The sequence below is a fragment of the Amia ocellicauda genome, chromosome 21, assembly GCF_036373705.1.
Source record: "Amia ocellicauda isolate fAmiCal2 chromosome 21, fAmiCal2.hap1, whole genome shotgun sequence".
NCBI classification, from domain to species: domain Eukaryota; kingdom Metazoa; phylum Chordata; class Actinopteri; order Amiiformes; family Amiidae; genus Amia; species Amia ocellicauda.
The window spans coordinates 16,289,256-16,307,350 of record NC_089870.1 but is presented as its reverse complement, the minus strand read 5'-3'; the positions used below and the strand labels follow the sequence as shown (position 1 = coordinate 16,307,350).

Here is an 18,095-nt window from a genome sequence, read left to right as displayed (position 1 = left end):
AGAGAGGGCCAGGGAGAGCAGATACAGGCTGTGATGATTATATAGACGCGTTCAATTTTAATCACGTCCAAAAATCTATTTATCTTTTTACTGTCACCTTCACTATTTAATCTCTTTTTTAGGCATTTCTCTCTACCTGCCTTCCTTGTTTCTGGGAGAGGGAAAAAAAAAAAAAAAAGCTGTAGAGGCTTTATGTGCCGGACCACGCTGCAGTGTATTTGCATAACAGACGGTGAAATTTGTGTTGCCAGTGTGTGAACAAATTTAATTGAAAGGCTATGGAGTTGGGTGGAGGGTCAAGGAGGGAGATTCAGCGAAGGCACGCAAAGCAGCCACCAAAGAATTTTTTTAATCATTTAGCCACACAAAATGCTTTATGGCAAATAGTTTTTCTCTACATGGTTTGGTTAAATTATTAGTAAAGCTGTATTTTACATTTGTGAAGCTGGCTTTTTTAAACAAGCTGTTGGCACACCTGATATGTCTTTGTCATTGTCATAGAAATCAATATAATCTGTAAAACGAAAAAAACCTTTTTAGTTTTATTAGCCATGTGCTGAACGGTTCTATAAACAATATAATCCTGTTAAGCTTGTCAGCTATTTCCAAAACAGTATTTGTATTTTTTATTGTTTATTTGATTTATATTAATCTCACTTAAGAAGTTTGCACTTAATCAGAAGCTAATGTAATTCATATAGAACGAAACACTATGATCTTTAACAACACAGTTTCCGTTCAGACATAAAATGGTTTTCAGTGACATGAAATCAGGCCAGTTTTGTATAGTTTTTTTTAAATAGTTTTTCCGGAAAATGACAATTACCTTTAGAGTGTAAAACACAGAATGAAAAAAGCATTGATCCTTATCCATTTGGAATAGACCCATTTTGTACTATAGGGTGCGAGATACAGTAAATAGAGTAGGGATGATCGGAGGGGTGAGTTTTATTGTTTGCCGTAAATACAGCGGACAAACTGATTACATTTTATGTTACGCTGAATAAGTCTTCACTGTGAAATTTTAGTTGGGATAATGACCTGATAGAATCTGTGTGTGTGTGCTTTTATTCCTATGTCTCTTCTGGATTAAAAAAAGAAGGAATTCTGAAGAACATTAAAAGTAAAGTGAGCAATTAACCTCCTAGTGGTGTAGCTATGGAGTGTTTGTCATCTCTATCTGTGCTTACGGCCACGGCTGTCACATCCCTCCTGCAGAAGGGAGAATATGTCTCTCTTGTAGTTCTGTACATCTGTGTAATAGGGAGTCTTTGAGAGAGAGAGATTCATAGGATTCAGTAACGATGGCTTTCAGACTTCTTTGTGATCTCATTCTCAGGATCTTTAGGAAAGTAAATTTAAACAAGTTCCAATGCGGTGACGTCTTAAAGGTCAGCAGCAGCAAAATTATATAAATGAGGTTTTCTTTTCCTCCCTCCAACAACATCCAAACACAAAAAAAACTTTTTTTATTAAGCCATTTTAGAAATATGAGAAGACAGAAGAACTGCATCGTGGGTAGGTTTTGTTTGTGCTGCATTTTCTGAAGCCAATGGTGTATTTATTTGTTTTATTAGGGGTGGGATTTTAAGAAAAATGCGTCCTCCTGAAAAAAATATTATTAGTTGTGGAGATTAAATTCACGTCAAGATTTAAGCCCACACAGCATATAAGGTAGCAAAGCACTTGGCTGTCTGACTTCAGAAGGAAGCGGCTGTCACTGTTATAGACGTTTCCCCCCGTTTGTTCAATATTGTGTCATGTTTGGTCAAACTGCATAAAACCAGCAGGTTGGAAATGAAGATGTAAATATTGATATTTCATTAGAGGAAATCACCTGCTCAAACGGCACTTAACACACGCACCTCTGTGCAGGAAGGCTGAAGCGGGAGTTGACCCCGGGAGCTGGAAGTCACTTCATTACTGGATTAAATTGAGTGGAAAAAGCCAGTCAAGACACAAGATCCCATTTGGAGCAATAATTTAGGCTTTAAAGAAAGAAAGAGCGAGAGGGAGAGAAAAACACGGCCTCTCCAGTTTGACAACAAATTGCACTGAGATGCATTTGTGTTTTTATACCCAGCAGTTATTATTGTCAAAAATAATTGCAGCGTTCTCTTTAGTGTTAGTACAACGACGGTGCTATGTGAGTCATGTTATCTTTTTTTTTTTTCTTGGGTTATAGAAACATTACCTTTTCACACCTGCTGAAATGTTGCAGGGAATGTACACACCCACACACATTATTTATTTATTTTATTATATATTATATAATGTATGCACGGAACGATTGCTTTCATTCCCTTACTCAGTTCAAACGTTTGTTTGTGTGTGGGTCTCAAATGATCAGACGAATACGTATTGTTTTTAGACCACACCTCTCCCAAACAATCACCAGTGAGTTTAATGCCTTATCATTTCCTGTTGTGTGGTTGTCTTGATTTTGTGTTGGTCTCCCTTAAACCCCATATCAGCCACATATGGAAACAAAAAGTAAAAATCGGAGAGGGTTGAAAACTATTTTTAAATGCTTGTTTTCATTGTGTTACTTTACTTTACTTTGGTACAAAACCTGCAGTTCAAGGAAAATAGAAGCAGTTTCTACACTTAGCAAGTTAAAATATGGCTGTGCTATGCAGTGGCTGTAGTTGCTATTGTTTGATGAGAGAGGCTAAAGAGAAAGCTTTGAAGTTCAAGTTGGTGTATCTGATGCTGCAGCTGTCCTGCCCTCGCCATCTCCGCAGCTCTGTGTGATCAGACGCCGCCATTCTTGTGCCTATTGATTCTCCTTCACATTGTGATGGCAGATTACAATCTGTTAATTAATGTATCCTCGAGCACTTTTTTGTGTTCATCAGCCCGATAAGAGAAATTGGACACTCAGGTACCCCCCTTAGTCAGAGTGCCCACCGACACTGAAAAGTGTCAGGGCGGGCTGATAAACATCACCCCAACTCCTCTTGAATGAGATAATATATATAAAAAAAATAGAGGGGGGGAAAAAAGAAAAAGAGAGAAGGTAGAACAGTCCCTACCCTGGTCAATACAGTAATCATCCGTCTTTTAATTATAAGGAAGCAGATAGCAGTCCGTCAGTAAACTTGTAAAAGCAATCATTTTAATCATCAGACGGTGCGAGGGGGGCTAATAGGCTGTCAGAATAGGATGCCTTCAGGCAAATGCACAGAGCGCTCAGAGACTGAGGAGGATGGAGAGAGAAAAGGAGGCATTAAAGAGTTTATTGACAGGTGGAAAAAAAGGGGGGGAGATGGGTATCTATTTTTTCTTGTGGCAGATTTCTTTTTCATTCGTTCCCCCCCTTAAATTCTCGGACAGAATTTATTTTCCCGGGCTTTCTGTATTTAGTTTTTTTTTTCATGTTTAGACCTAGGATTGAATATGCCAGCAGGTATATAACATACATGTGGAAAATAAACACATATGAAAGCTTATCTAAGCAAATAATTTTTTTTTACCTGAATAGTGGCCTAGCTGTTTGGGGGATATTGGGTCCCTTTCACTTTGGGATAGATGTGTTCACTTTCTTTACTGTGGCATTAGCTAACTGCAAGCCTTTTCCCCAAGACTGGACCAGTGATCGTCTCCCCAAGACTTCAGACTGACTAGAGATCAGGAAAATGCTGACTTTTACTGTCCTGTACTCATTTATTAAATGCCTTAAAAAAATTTAAGATAACATTAGGTTTGGATGGTACTGCTGCATTGCGAAAACAACAGCAAGATTTATGTGTCCAAGATCTTCTACTTCCGTAGCAGGTGTTTCTAAGTGTTTTGTTTTGTCTGCTTGCCGACCTCAGGTTTCTCCAACCTGTCTCTGGGAGATCAGATGAGCCTGCTGCAGAGCGCCTGGATGGAGATCCTCATCCTCAGCATCGTGTTTCGCTCGCTGCCCTACGAGGACGAGCTGGTGTACGCCGAGGATTACATCATGGACGAGGAGCACTCGCGCCTCACCGGCCTGCTCGACCTCTACGTGTCCATCCTGCAGCTGGTGCGCAAGTACAAGAAGCTCAAGGTGGAGAAGGAGGAGTTCGTCACGCTGAAGGCCATCGCACTCGCCAACTCGGGTAGGTGCCCTCGAGATGCGCGTCGGCTCCTCGGCTCGGAGATAAAGAAGTAGACCTTCTGTGTTGGGCTGGAGGAATTGGAAAGGAATTTATTTTAATTCGATTTTTGTTATTGCTTTGTTACACAGATAGGCAGAAATTTGGGAAGATGAATTTGATTTTTAAAAATAGATTATTATCAGCTAAGTTGCCCTTAGGTTAAAAATGTCAGATTTGTATTTATTTTTACCAAATTTGATCACATTCGTAATAAGATAATTCCAACAGTTATAGAAAATGATCACCATGACAAAAGACAAGAAAATAGAAAGTTAATTGTTTAAAATGTCAAAGAAAATTGTTTTTATTTCTCAAAATGTCCCACTGTCTTATAGTCAGTTATTTATTGTCACCAGATCAGGATTTTGTTCTTTGACATCAATTTCTCAGTGACTCAAAACTGATTGCAATTTTTTTTTATACCCTTGCTATTAAATTAAATGGAGCACACAAACACACACAAAATATCCCAGCAGACTGAATATCTGTGTGTCAAATTTAAACTTTAATCGTATTAACTATATGGCAAATAAAAGAAGGGTGCCCAGTTTAAGACCCTCCGTCCGCTGTATCTCCATAACAGTAGCTGCAGGGCAAGCCAGCCACAGGAGATAAATTTAGCATTTCATTAGGAGCACAGTGGCTGTCAATAAAATGTGTTAAGTCGAATGGAATGAGCATCAGGAAGCGACGGGACTCGTTTGTCCCAATGAGAAGACGCTGCCACCGTATCGACAGTTTGCTTTTCAGAAGGCAGCCGTGTCCCTCTCTGATCAATGCCTGCCCAGGCTTTTTTTTGTCTCTCTGAAAAATGAAAATGCTGATCAGGAGCTTTCCTTTACTTTCAGATGACAAACCTTTGTAGGGAGGGAGGGAGGGAGGGGAGGAGGAGGAGTGGGGGGGGAGGGGGAGTCCTCTGAACATTTAAACAAGGACTCGGAGAGATCGCTCTCCTGGGAAGCACTCTGTCTGACAGCTGTGAAAATTCATAGCCATTGATTTTGTAATTAGCAGTTTATCAATCGGATCGACACAGGTCCTCTGATGGATTGCAAGGAAATTGTTTCTTCAAAGTTATTTCCCCCCCCACCCCCTCGGTCCCCAGGTTCACTGGCATGCAAGAACAGTCCCTGGCTTACTGTGACACACAGTCTTGTTGTCACTTTGAGATATTCTCTTTTCCCTCACAAATAAAAAAAAATATGGATAGCTATGAATATCGTTTTACACGGTGATGCTTTCCTTTTATTTGGAAATAGTGACTTAATTGTGTTGGTGTTTTTGTTTGTATTAATTTCTTGAACTGTAAAAGCCTAGCATCTGACTGAATAATTGACGGACTCTTTCCTACTCTCGCATTACAGCGCACAATAAATAAAAGCTTTATTTGTTTAATATTGCATGATTCTAGGTAACGTTTCCAACACCGCACGTATCTATCGCTTCTTTGCCGAAACCATGTCCTTTATTTCTCAGTTAGGATCTTAAAAGGGCAGTAAAACAAGAAGAGTGCGAAATGTTTCAAGGTCTTGAGAATACAATTGTTCCACTCAATGAATTCCCAGCGAATGTTTAAATCTGTTTTTTATTGTCCTCTGATGTGAAATATGCATCAAGGTGAGGAAAGACAAGGCGGGTGAAAGAAACACATTAAAACTTCTCTTCAGGCCCGTAAGATGAGGGCGAGCAGCTGACAAATCAACTCCAATACACCGCAACCTCAGCCTGACCTCGTATGAAAGGAAAAAAAACATCTATAATGTCACATGCTCTAGAAGAGCGTTGGGAGGAACTGGGAATTTCGCATCTTTATCAACCGGTGTTCCAAAATAAACACACACACACACACACACAAACTAAAAACTGAAACCTTTTCTTTACAGCCCTGGACAGTGCAGTGCAGTGTGAATCTTGCATGATTGATCCAGACATTTCAAATGCACTCTTGCTTAAAAAATGTCCAGAGCCAGCTCTGTGATGCTTATTTTTTTATTTTACTTGGATGATCACAGGAACATTGTTGACCACTCACCCCTCACATTGGAAAATATCTCTGGTTATCCAAAGACTCTTGATATTACCAAAACAAGCACAATTGCAGACTGCTGAAATAACAATAATGATCGTTTCCCTGCAGTGTCATTCTGTATCTATTATTCCAAAACCACAAGAAACAAATAATCAATAATGGAATAATTGTAACCACTAACATTTTATTTTCTCTATTTTTTGCACTTGAAAAATATGTTCTCATTCTGAGATTACACTGTTTCATTAAACTGATTTCTGCTAAATAATGTTATAACAGAATCAAAGCAGATTTCTATATATCTTTTTATATTAAGATATTTTGGTACCTTGAAATCAGGGTTACCAAACACCCCTAAATGTCATGTTCAGGATATGACTGAAATATGATCTGTGCATTAAAAGTGGAGGATGTGCACCAGGTTAAGACTTAGTGTTTGGCTTCCACTGTAGGTATTGGCCTTTGACAACCCGATACTTATTCCACACGTGTTCTGCGTATCTGTCGGATTACATTGATTTTCAGTCACTATGGTCTGAGGCAATATGAAATTCAGACCAGGACCAAAACGCTCAAAATTAAGGGCCAGCCTGATTACAGCGAATGTGTACTTAAAAAAAAAAAAAAAAAAAATCTGAGTTGTCATTTATAGCAGACCTGGGATTCTGTTCAGGATTTAAAATCTTTGCCTGTTTGCGTAATTATTTTTTGTCACGAGAGAAACAGTTGTAGTCTTTAGATGTAATATCTCATCATTACAAATGGAAAAAAAAAGAAGAGCCCAAACATTATCATTCGTAATTCTTCATATGTTTGTTTTATTCTAAGAACGGATACTTTCCACCTCTGGCCTATTGCATTAAAGCTCTTTGCTGGCTTCGTTGCAGATTCCATGCACATAGAGGACGTGGAGGCCGTGCAGAAGCTCCAGGATGCCCTTCACGAGGCCTTGCAGGACTATGAGGGCAGCCAGCACCAGGAGGACCCGCGGCGGGCAGGCAAGCTGCTTATGACCCTCCCGCTCCTCCGACAGACCGCCACCAAAGCAGTGCAGCACTTTTACAGCATCAAACTCCAGGGCAAGGTGCCCATGCACAAACTCTTCCTGGAAATGTTAGAGGCCAAAGTCTGATGGAAGACTTTGCGGCCAGGAAAGAAAAAAAAATAACGAAACAGACAGACAAAGAGAGATCGGGGAGATCTTAAGACTGTAGGAAGCAGATATAGACTTCTTGGAAACTGGGTGGGGCGGGAGGGGAGCGAAACAGAATAAAAATGAACGAACATGCAAACCGGGAAATTAAAAGTATAAATATAAATTATGCAGATTAATTTAAAGTATATAATAAATACTATGTACAGTGGTAAGATTTTTTTTTGTCATGGTCTGTGGTCATATAAGAAGAACAACCCTCTCTATATATCTCAAGAAGGAACTAGTTCAGCTTCCCCAAACAGAGAGCTGCTTAGGTTGTTAGTTTTTTTTTTTTTTTAAGAATTCTAGTTTTTTTTAATTGAAGTGCGCATATGTGTTTCTGATTTGAGTGAACTGCTAGCTAATGCTGAGAACTATTGTATAAACACTACTTGAAGGAGGCTGTTGATATTCATCTCAACAAACCACTCTATCCTGAAGGTTGGGTTCACTGGGCAATATTTAATCGTCTCTGGAGAAGAGAAAAAGAAAAAATGGCTTTGAATAGGCCATAGCGGGAAGACTTTGCATTCAGACGCACATACTTATTTGAATATACCTCTGCAGTGCTTTGTTAAAACATCAGAGCCATATAATGATACAAAATATATGAGTATGTATCGTCAGTCTGTCATTGATGGATTTATTTCAGTTTTGAATGAGCAATACATGTGACGGGAAAGAAAAAAGGGTCATTTGCAAAGTTTTGGTAAACTAGAGTTTCCTGAGCATTGCAACACACTGTTTCTCTGCCAGTCTGTCCTTTGGTTTCAGCACTCTCTGTTGGTCTTCTGTTCCTAGCACCGCACGTATCTCACCCTCTGTTATAAACACAGTGGTTTTAACGCAATCCTATTTTTGGTTGTGGTTGTTGTTGTTGTTGTTGTTGTTTATGTTGCTGGAAATTTGATTTGGCACTGGCTGTGACCTGGGCGTGATTAGAAAGATGATCATTAGGGGATATCAAAGCCATTACCCTGAGTGGCAGAATTCCAGGAGATTCCATGTTCTAACAATCAATGGCCCATATGTCCATGCCACTATTTAAAGAGCATTAGGCAAATGCACAGCACATCCTGCAAGCGCAGTACAAGGTGCTCGGCATCTGTTCCATTTTATTTAGAAGACCGTACTCTTTTTATAGCCACGGGACATTAATAGAAATCCATGCACACAAAACGTGAACATGTGCACTTTGCGCGATTCGATACATTTCATCATTACGATTGGGTTTATTTTTAACGTAAGACAGCAGAGATGAGTGTCTGCCCCCGATTCGTTAGAGATAGAAAGTACGTAATATTCTACATAGGGGCAAAATACGCTATGTTTAGATCAAATTTGGCAGCAGGTCTTGTAATCAGAGTATACAGACAGTAAATGAGCACCAGCATATATTATTCCAGCAAGAAGAAGAACAAAAGCCACAGGCACAAGAACCAATAGAAAAGGAGATTTTAATGTGACGTTATGAACCAAAACGGCTTTATTCTTACACGTTTTATGGTGTTATAATTCCTTTATGGGTTCAGGAAATGTGGAGGTAAAAGTGTGGCAACAGCTCAGATCATAAAGAATGGAAGATATTGTTAATTAAATGTCCTGTGATGGTGTGTTGAAAATGTGCCACTGCTCCTGAGAGGATCCTTCAAACTCTGAACTGACAATCTCCTTCGCAGAGAGGGGAGGGTCACATGATTGTGTCATATTCACAGCAGCTTATTGGTTGCCCAATTAAGGAATGCCACACCCAATCAGGCACTTTGCTATAGAGGTTGTCTTCGGGCCACAGACCACTGCATTGTTTCTATTTAACCAAACGGGCGGTGATAATGTAATTGGGGTTATTTTATTTAAATTTATTGTACAAAACCTGTGTAGAATAATGGTGTTTAATCTTAGAATAAGAAGTGATTTTTTTTTCTCTCTATAAATATTTATGATGTGCTGTCTACTTTTTTTGGCCACAGTGTAAATAGGCATCACTGAGTATCCATCAAAAAATCTGTCTGATTTTTTTGTTCTTTTTTTGAAGAAAAAAAAAAAAATCCAAAAAACTGTGACTCATTTTTGTTAATATATATCGTATTCTGGCCGGAATATAGTGCTGATTGAAAAATAGTGACGAGAGACTGCAAATCCAGGTGCTGGTGTATTGCTCTCTACAGAAATAAGAGGAATGACTCAAATGACAGGACTGTGGACAGTGATCTACTGTAAAATTTTGTAACTTAAAATGACATGTTGGGATCCCATTGGAATACACATAAATTGTCGGTGTCATTATCATGTGATGCATATATAATTTTAATTTGCCACAGCGAAACCATTATAGACAATCCTGCCAAACATTACTAATCTCTTGAGGTGCTGAACTGTGCTCCATCGACCCAAAACCGGCCATATTTGTATGGATAATGTCTGTCTTAAATAAGAATTTGAAAACAAGAATCTCTTTCTATATTGTATAAAGAATACATCTGTTATTTCATTGAATCACCCATGAAACAAAACCCATTAAATAAGCCTCTTAATACAATTCTGAGTGAGCACCCAAGATGGAGTAGTGGAGGGGAGTGGATGTAAAGGTGCTTTTTCACAACAAGGCAAAATATCTCCATTCACCTTTTATAATGACACAATTATAATTGATGAGAAAGCATCTGCTACTCCAAATGCTAAATATGAAATGTGAGATTAGTTGGGAATTCTAAAACTAGACCAATTTGATATCATCTCCACATCAAGAGACATTCGTTTTTTTTGGCAGTCACACACGTGTGTATGATTAAGGGACCTGTGGTGGTAAAATGGTGTTTTCTACACTAATTCTGTAACCTCCTTTTCCATTTTCTTTCTTTCAGCATGCCTTTCTTGCTTTGACATTATTGGCCTCTAACTTGCCATTTCCAGAGAGCTTTTACCATAACTTCAGTATCAAATGAACAAAAATAACAAAATATATGAAAGAATACAAAACAACCCAACAGGCCAGATTACTACTTTGCTCTGTGCTTCCTCTCTGGGGGAAGATTAGCTGTTTTTCTGTGTGGCAAAGCAGATACATTTTTGCTGTTTGTGCTCTAGTTGCAAATTAACTCACAGTAGAGTTGTATACAGTTGCATTTAAACTTTGGTATTAGTACACAATGTATAATTAATGTGACTATGAAGGAAAAAAAAAAATCCCTTTTGAGCTTCCAACCTGTCCCCGGTGGTATGACTAAGTGTCTGTGTACAACCAGTAAGCATATGGCATGTGGGAATCACCTTTAGCAGAAAGAGGGAAAGTTTCCTACTCTACATAAAATTTGCCTTTATTAAGCTCTGCCACCTACAGCTAGCATTTTATGCACAATCATAGCTCTTTTTAATGATCACTCATTACAGCCCAGTGATTTCTTTATCAGACCACAAATGGAGTGTGATTATACTGTGTATAAAGCGGCAATTACAGAACAATGTAGTAAATGCCGGTTTAAAATACCGCGATGTGCAGTCTATTCCACTTTTAATGTGAAGATGCCTCTTTTCTAAATGTATTTCAGTTACAGGTCACTAGTGTATTTGTATTTTCTTCTGTGAAGGCTGAAGATCTCAGAAAAATTATATATTTTTCTGTCATTAAAATGTTTGGCTTTGATGCTCATTGTTGATCATGTAGCCTGGACTCGGTCCTTTGCCTCAGTTATGAAACCACACATCTGTCAACCTTATAAGTGCATTTCATGCCAAATGTATTCGTCTTACTCTATTTATTAAAAAGAAAAGAGAAGCAACGTGTTATTGACTGTTACAGATATCAGACTTGCTCTTTTTATGGATTTTGTGCATTCAAACATGTAAGCTGGATTTTATTTAATTTTTCTTGCTTTGTAGCTTAGGTTTGAAAAAGGGTAAAGTTGGTTTTTTCGTTTATCACTGTTGAAGCATGTTATGTGAGGCATTATTCTACTTTTAAATCTGACATGTATGAAGTTATTGTTAAATGGTTTGTAAGTTGGGGACCTCATAAGCCAAAGTTCAAAGTAGCTTACTGAATTCACCCACCCACCTGCAAACCAATTTCTCTCTTCGCGATTAAATTTGCACATATTGAACCCTGAGTACCACTTAACATCTGTTTCTTTATTTTTAAAGCCAGCACACTTGATGGCACTTATGTCTTTAAGTTTTGAAACCCTTAGAATACACCCATGTTGCTTTGGAGGCCTGCAGTACAGTAATGTTATATTTCAATTAAGGAACTTAATGAATCCCAGTAGACAAGGGGAATGACGAAAATGCCACAAAAACCCACTGACACCCTACTGTAGACCGGTGCTCTAGAATAAGTTCATACTGTATACATTAAACAAAAGCAGCTGAAATGAAGACGAGTAATTAGTAACAGAGAGTAACCAGACACGCTATCGAAACTTATATAAAAAAAATCTCTCGTATTTGAAAGCAGGGGTTTCTGGGACTCTGAATTCCCTACCCTATACACTACTAAGGGCAATTTAAGATAATTATTTTTTTTCTTTTTAAAATTAGTGCAAGAACATAAAAGAAAATGCTTAATTTATTTTAAGTAGCTAAAATGGTATATAACCAATTAATTTTAATCGTCTTCTAAACCGAAATTCTCAAAAGAAATAGGACAATTAAAGTTCTGCATTGGTGCTATCTGCCTTGGGGATGGACACAATGTGTAGAAAGATTATTCCTGCTCATCTGGTATTTTTTGCTGGTCTTTTTAACATCAAGTACACTTCTAATGATAGTTTAACGGGCACGTCTCGTGTTTCAGAATAACGCGGCTCCCCGGCAGTTGCAGGTAAATTCTACCTCTAACAATTAAATGACAAAATGTGTGTTTCCAATTAATATAAAACAAGGATAGGGTAATTTAAAGTTGTAATCACCCATTCTGACAACTAATTTTTTATTACAATTACAAGCCTGTGTATGGTACGCTTTATACAATTTTTAAAGGTAACTCATTATTTTCAAAGAGTTGAGAATTGTAACTGAAATAATGGCTTGTCAGTGTGAGTGATTGAGTTTGAACACAACCCTGGCATATACTTTGCGTTAATGAAAGGTTTAAATTACCATTCGTTTTTAACAATCGTGAGAATTATTTTTTCATGATAATGCACATATACAGATGGTAAGGTTTTAAATTGAGCTGCTGTGCTAAATTAAATGAAATTCTTAAATAGAAATGAGAAAAATACACCAGTGAGTTAAATGAGTATATGTGACAGCAATAAATATGTAAGGAACGTGAAGACTTATTATTTGAACACAAACTACATTTTCATAACCCACAACACAGTGAAATGTCTTCTAAACTCTCAATAAAAACACAGTAATATTATTAGTAATAATAATAATATTCAATTAATAGCTCCTTTAGCAGTAAGATCAAATTAATCAAAGTGTATTACCACAAAGCGTTCATCTTATTTCACCAGCTCAGTGTAGGGTTCTGATATTATCAGACAGTTGGGGTCTTGTATCCTCCTTTCTGAAAGAAAATCAGAGAGGACCTGTTATTGTCAAAGTGATTGCTCTGTTTACGCTGCTTATTTGGTGCTCAGCGTGTGAACTATGATGTACAAAGAAGACATGCTGGAGTCACTGCATTGAATTCAGGATTATAGTTTATCCTGAGGAATGAAATGGCATATTAGCCAAAATCATTATTGTGGGCTCTTACATACTTTGCATAAAGAGGAAAGGTAATAAACCTTCACAGCATAGCAGTAATGTTCGGTATTTAGTTTGAAAGGTGTTCAATATGTATTCTAATGTGAATGTTTGTTTTTCTGGCCAAATAAACAAGTTTTAGCCATGCACTTACTGTATTCAAAAAGTAATACCATATTTATAAATGGGAACTGATGCACTAAGCATGACCAGTACTGTAAAGATTTGGCATAACCAGAGTGTCCTGCATAGAAATAAAGCTGGAATAAAACTTGTTAATTTGGCTTCCTACCTACGCCTATTTATTTCCCAAACATCTTGAAATGCCATTTCATGAGAAGATTCCTGCTTGACATCTGTAATTAGCAGTACATTGAGTTACGTTACTAAAATATACTCGCCTACAAGAGAAGAAGCAATATTATGCAATTCAAGAAGGGAGATGGTTACCTGTGTAGGCAGGTGCCGGTTCTACTGTTGCACACTCTCTCCTGGCTTTGATTTCTCTCAGTCTCTCTTCTGCATCTGTGTGAAGCCGTCGTCGTCAAACCGATCATCAGAACCTGTTACTGTCGAGTTTCATGGCAATGTCTCGTGCTGTACCTGTTGTGTGCTGTGCACTTCAAATCACGTGTAACTGTGAAAATTATTTATTTATCTTGTGTAAATATGTTTAATAATAAAAAAAAAAAAAAAATACCTTTTGTTCTACAACAGTAGCCTCATGTGCTTGTGGTTTATTTACAGAAGGGGGCGGTGGGGTTTTTAAAACGCCATGTACGCCAGCCAAGAACAGCGTTTGGCAAGACTTTCAAAAGGTTTATTAAAACTGCTGTTTTCACTTCTCTGGGTTCAGAAAAAAATAGTCTATCACGTTTAGCCCTAACCTTTCTGACTCGCCTTTCAGTCCATTCCAACAAATCAATAGTTTCTCTAATAGTGATGGAGGCAGGATGGGGCAGCCGGGCAGAAACAACTCAGCTGATAGGTTGTGTTTTCCTGATGCAGATAACTTCACTAATACTGGAAGTAAATATATCAGGTTTCATCCCCCTCTTCTTCCATTTCAATATCTAAAGTGCAGGTTACCCCCCGACGGCAGCACTCCCCTGGCAGACAGGCAAGGGGGGGAGCGTCTGCAGGACACTCTGGGGAGAGCAGGAGACTCCAGAGACCGCTCCAGATCAAGGCCCGCGATATCAGCTGCATTCCAAAATTACAGGGCAAGAAAGGGGAAAAAATCAATTGGTGCCTTCAATACTGAAACACCTAATTGTCAGAAAGCGTTTTCCTCCATGTTTTATTAATTGTCATCCAATAAACACGCTTTATGGGGAGATTTAACTGCACATAAAAAGGAATAAAACAGCAGCTAAGGAAAACATATGTGTCACTAAACATATTAATACACACACAAGCACAATCCCTTTTTCCTAGAAAATTAATACCCATACAAGAGCTATTTCATCTCTTTAGTAGGTTGCGACCATAGACATGAAGTGATCCAAAAATTCCTCAAACCAATCCTCCCAAAGGAGGGATGAGAGGAAAACAGTTATTGTTATATACACAGTGAAGAGTAAAAACCTGCGAAGAAAAGAAAACCTCAACAAATATTTTTCACACCTGTCAATAATATATTCCAGTACAAGATTATTAAAGCAAGATTCATGTTTCATTTATTTCCTTGTTTGGGTTTGTAAAGCAAGGTGTAACCCTGTTGTTTTCAGACACACTGTGTGGAAGTCAAATATTAAAGTGTATCTAGTAAAAAACTATGCTTGTCCCTGGGATTTTTTTGCATCCATCATTTAAAGATATTCATGCTTTCTTGCGCCAAGATTGAGTTTTCCAATCTCCCTACTGGTGTATAAATAGTAAGCAAGCGATAAGGACTGCTGTTTAAGATAGACTTGAAAACAGCTATCAAGTCAGACATTGGGAATCTCTCAGAAATGCAGTTTACAGTGTTTATACCTGACGTTACAAGAAATACACACACACACTCTAGAACGGAAACGCTTAAATGCCAAGTATGTTGTTGATGACTGCTGATTGAAAATTAAAAATGGTCATTAACACTCAATCAGGGGCCATCATCAGCGCCCGTAGAAGAGAGCATAAAAAAATAACAATACCGTTGGTGTGACTGTATTCGGTCCCTGATCATTAGTACTAGAACGCAGCGTACAATGGCTGTGATGAGATGGACTGCTGGTGGTACAATGAGAGCTACAGTAGATACCAATCATCTGTCTCTTTGGTGAACTAGTGATCATCCCTTACCCCCTACTCCCCTTCTCCCTCGCCTCCCCTTCACACACACCCGTATCTACAAACACCTCTTGGAAACACTCCCAAAGTCTCTGCATCACACTGCGAGTGGCACCAAGTTCACATCACACTTATCTCTGAGAAAGGTGCAAGGCAGTCAATTGTGCGTACGAGCCCGTCAGGGTGATGTCTCTCCCATGGGTTCTCAGGACCGTACACATCCTGAACTGGTCTTCCGGTACAGCTTTTTGGGATTTCAGCATTCGGACAGGGTTTCAATTCAGGATCCACATCTCACATCTAAAAAAATAAATAATAAAAAAATCTATTTATGCTTTCATGCAGGTGTGATCTTCAAACTGGATATTTTTTAAAAGCAACCATTCTTAAAGTGACACCTCCTTGTACCCGGCACTTCACAGCACAGAGTTTGATTAAGCCAAATAAATTATGCCCAGACAAAATCATGCCAACCAGTCACAACCCAAAGTCATCACAGAGGATGCAGGTATTTCTATTATCTACCTCTGATGTTTTTTATTGTTTGCATGTATGTTGTCCGTGTGTCTATATTGTGTTTAAAAACATGGTTCTTTAAGGAAGCTAATATGCAGCACTGTTGTCAGTGTTGCTTAGTGTCCAGATGATGTGGATAGTAATTGATATTGTTGCTTTGAAAACAAAGAACAAAGCTGCTCAGAACGCATCACAGCCTGCAATGATCTTGCAGCAGTTATTAAAACCATAATAACTAAGTTTCCTAAAGCCTACTCCCTTAATGCTAATACAGCTATGTATAATTTGTGATCAATTTTCTTAGGTCTTTTGGAAATAAAACAACAACAAACAAAACCTTTCAAGGACTTGTAAACAGTCAGTTATTTTTGTGGCTTGATTGTGTTCTGGGATTTCAAGCAGCCAAGGTTTACATGTCGTTATTTTTGTTTAAAACCCTGAATAAAAAGAACAGTTCTTGAAATCAAAAAGTATCTGGGGGAAGCACATTCAAAGGAACATTTGTTATAGTTATGCTGCCCTTTTCAGAAATACATATATTAAGACATACACAATAGAGGCATATCTACCCACTGGAAACTATTTGATAATTGCTCATGGTTTGCCGGTGGCGTAATTCTTTTAATCTTTCCTCAGCCGCAGTGGCAGCAGTAAAAGCCTAGGTGGGCTTACGTTTCTATGGGAGTCCCAAAGAAAGTTCAGGTTACCTGAGAGGAGGAAATGGTCAAAACCTACTCATGGGGAAGCACAGGATATACATGACCTTTTCCACATGTCAGGAAAAGGTCAGAAATCTCCACTGGCCTTAAAATATTTTTACCTGCCTGCCATAATGGAAGGGGCCCAGTTGTTCATGGGAATCGCAGGAGACAAATCCCTCCTCCTGGGACTTGCCTGTGTGGATTTTACTCTGCTCTCCAAATTTAAACTTTAAACAAGGAAGGTTTGCATTGCACTCTGCTAGAGCTGTGCTCTTGTGTTTACTGGCTACTTTACATTTTCTAAGACTACAATATCATAATTACACAATTCAATGTATTTATTTTGGGATTCATCTTCATGCCAAAAAATCATTTCAACTGAAATAAAGACATTCTCAAATTGTTTATTAAGGTATTGTAGTGTTGGGTTGTAATTGTATAAACATATTTTTAAATTTAATTCGATAGTAATCCAGAATATACAGGCAATTACCTAGAGGTTCGATTGATAGATAGGTGTATGGGTGAATGGATGGAAAATGTTTATTTTATTCCACTGAATTTTAAAAGAAACGATCACCTCATAAATACTGGTTTGACGCATTGTATAAAGCACATATACATATTATACAGTATATAAAACATGTGAGCAATCATAAATCATACATTTATATTCATAAATGGTGTTTCATATTTAATATATGACTCATAAATGGTGATATATGGAAATGGACAGTTCATATATGATTCTTGAATTAAATATTGTATGGATCGTATACCTCATGTTCTTTTTCTTTCCTGTGAAGGGAACTTCAGCCAAATTGATAATTTATTGTGTTATCCAGTGAGTGGAAAACACGCAGTAAATAAATAGAAGCCAATCTGTTACATTTTCAAAGGATTAAACGTGCTGCCTGCCCTTAAATGGTGCTGTCCTGCAACTGCCTTTCGATTCGGTGGCGAGATGAAAAGGCCTCGGTGAAGTGCGCCGGCACATCGGCAGTAAGTGACACTGTGCAGTCCATTTGCTAATTTCAATATGGTCTCAGTCTGCACAGGCAGGGCCCGGGGCTGAGCGACAGCTCCCCTCCTCGCCTGGCCCGCTAGCTCCTCTGTCCCGTTTGACCTTGTACTGAAACATTAAGAGTTTAATACATACACAACTGACTACCTTTGTGATCCGGCCCTATGGAAATAATTCCATTTAGGACCCATTCAGACTCCATCAGTGGCTTTATCAGCTGCACTTCTCCACACATCCAGAGCAGCCCTTCAGTAAAATTGCAGATTGAGTAAAGATAAAGATTCTTGGCGATCAATTAATGGTATTCACTTGAAGCCAGGCGGGCGGCTCGAAACCTTCCATTGACACTTCTCTGTTGACACAGATGTGTAACTTCCAGCTACATAGTTAACATTTCATTTCATCTGCAGAATGCCTCTGATTCTCTCTAAGTGCTTGTTTTTAACAGAGCGCATGTCCTTGGGAGGATTTCTTCACACTGTCGCCGATATTTTCCAGCCCATTTAATATCTGTGTGTTTTTATTTTAACAA

The 18,095-nt window shown here is 38.4% G+C and overlaps 1 protein-coding gene and 1 long non-coding RNA gene across 4 annotated transcripts in view; one reads left to right on the top strand and one right to left on the bottom strand.

Annotated features, from left to right (window-relative positions):
- esrrb (estrogen-related receptor beta) overlaps positions 1-11,280 on the top strand; it is a 63,693-nt gene extending 52,413 nt beyond the window's left edge. For both annotated transcript variants that reach the window (XM_066694714.1, XM_066694713.1), the window contains exons 6-7: positions 3,819-4,088; positions 7,044-11,280. In XM_066694714.1, coding sequence (XP_066550811.1) covers positions 3,819-4,088; positions 7,044-7,288 — 515 coding nt within the window. In that variant the 3' untranslated portion in view covers positions 7,289-11,280. The remainder of the gene's footprint in view (positions 1-3,818; positions 4,089-7,043) is intronic.
- On the bottom strand, positions 3,226-15,618 carry LOC136717213 (uncharacterized). 2 transcript variants are annotated; one of them, XR_010805200.1, is made up of 4 exons: positions 14,138-15,618; positions 13,499-13,685; positions 12,787-12,866; positions 3,226-4,156 (listed from the first exon to the last, which is right to left on the bottom strand). It is a non-coding gene; the product is annotated as an uncharacterized LOC136717213 (long non-coding RNA). The 2 variants fall into 2 exon arrangements; XR_010805199.1 differs by having other exon boundaries at positions 13,499-15,618.
- Between the last annotated feature and the right edge of the window lie 2,477 nt (positions 15,619-18,095).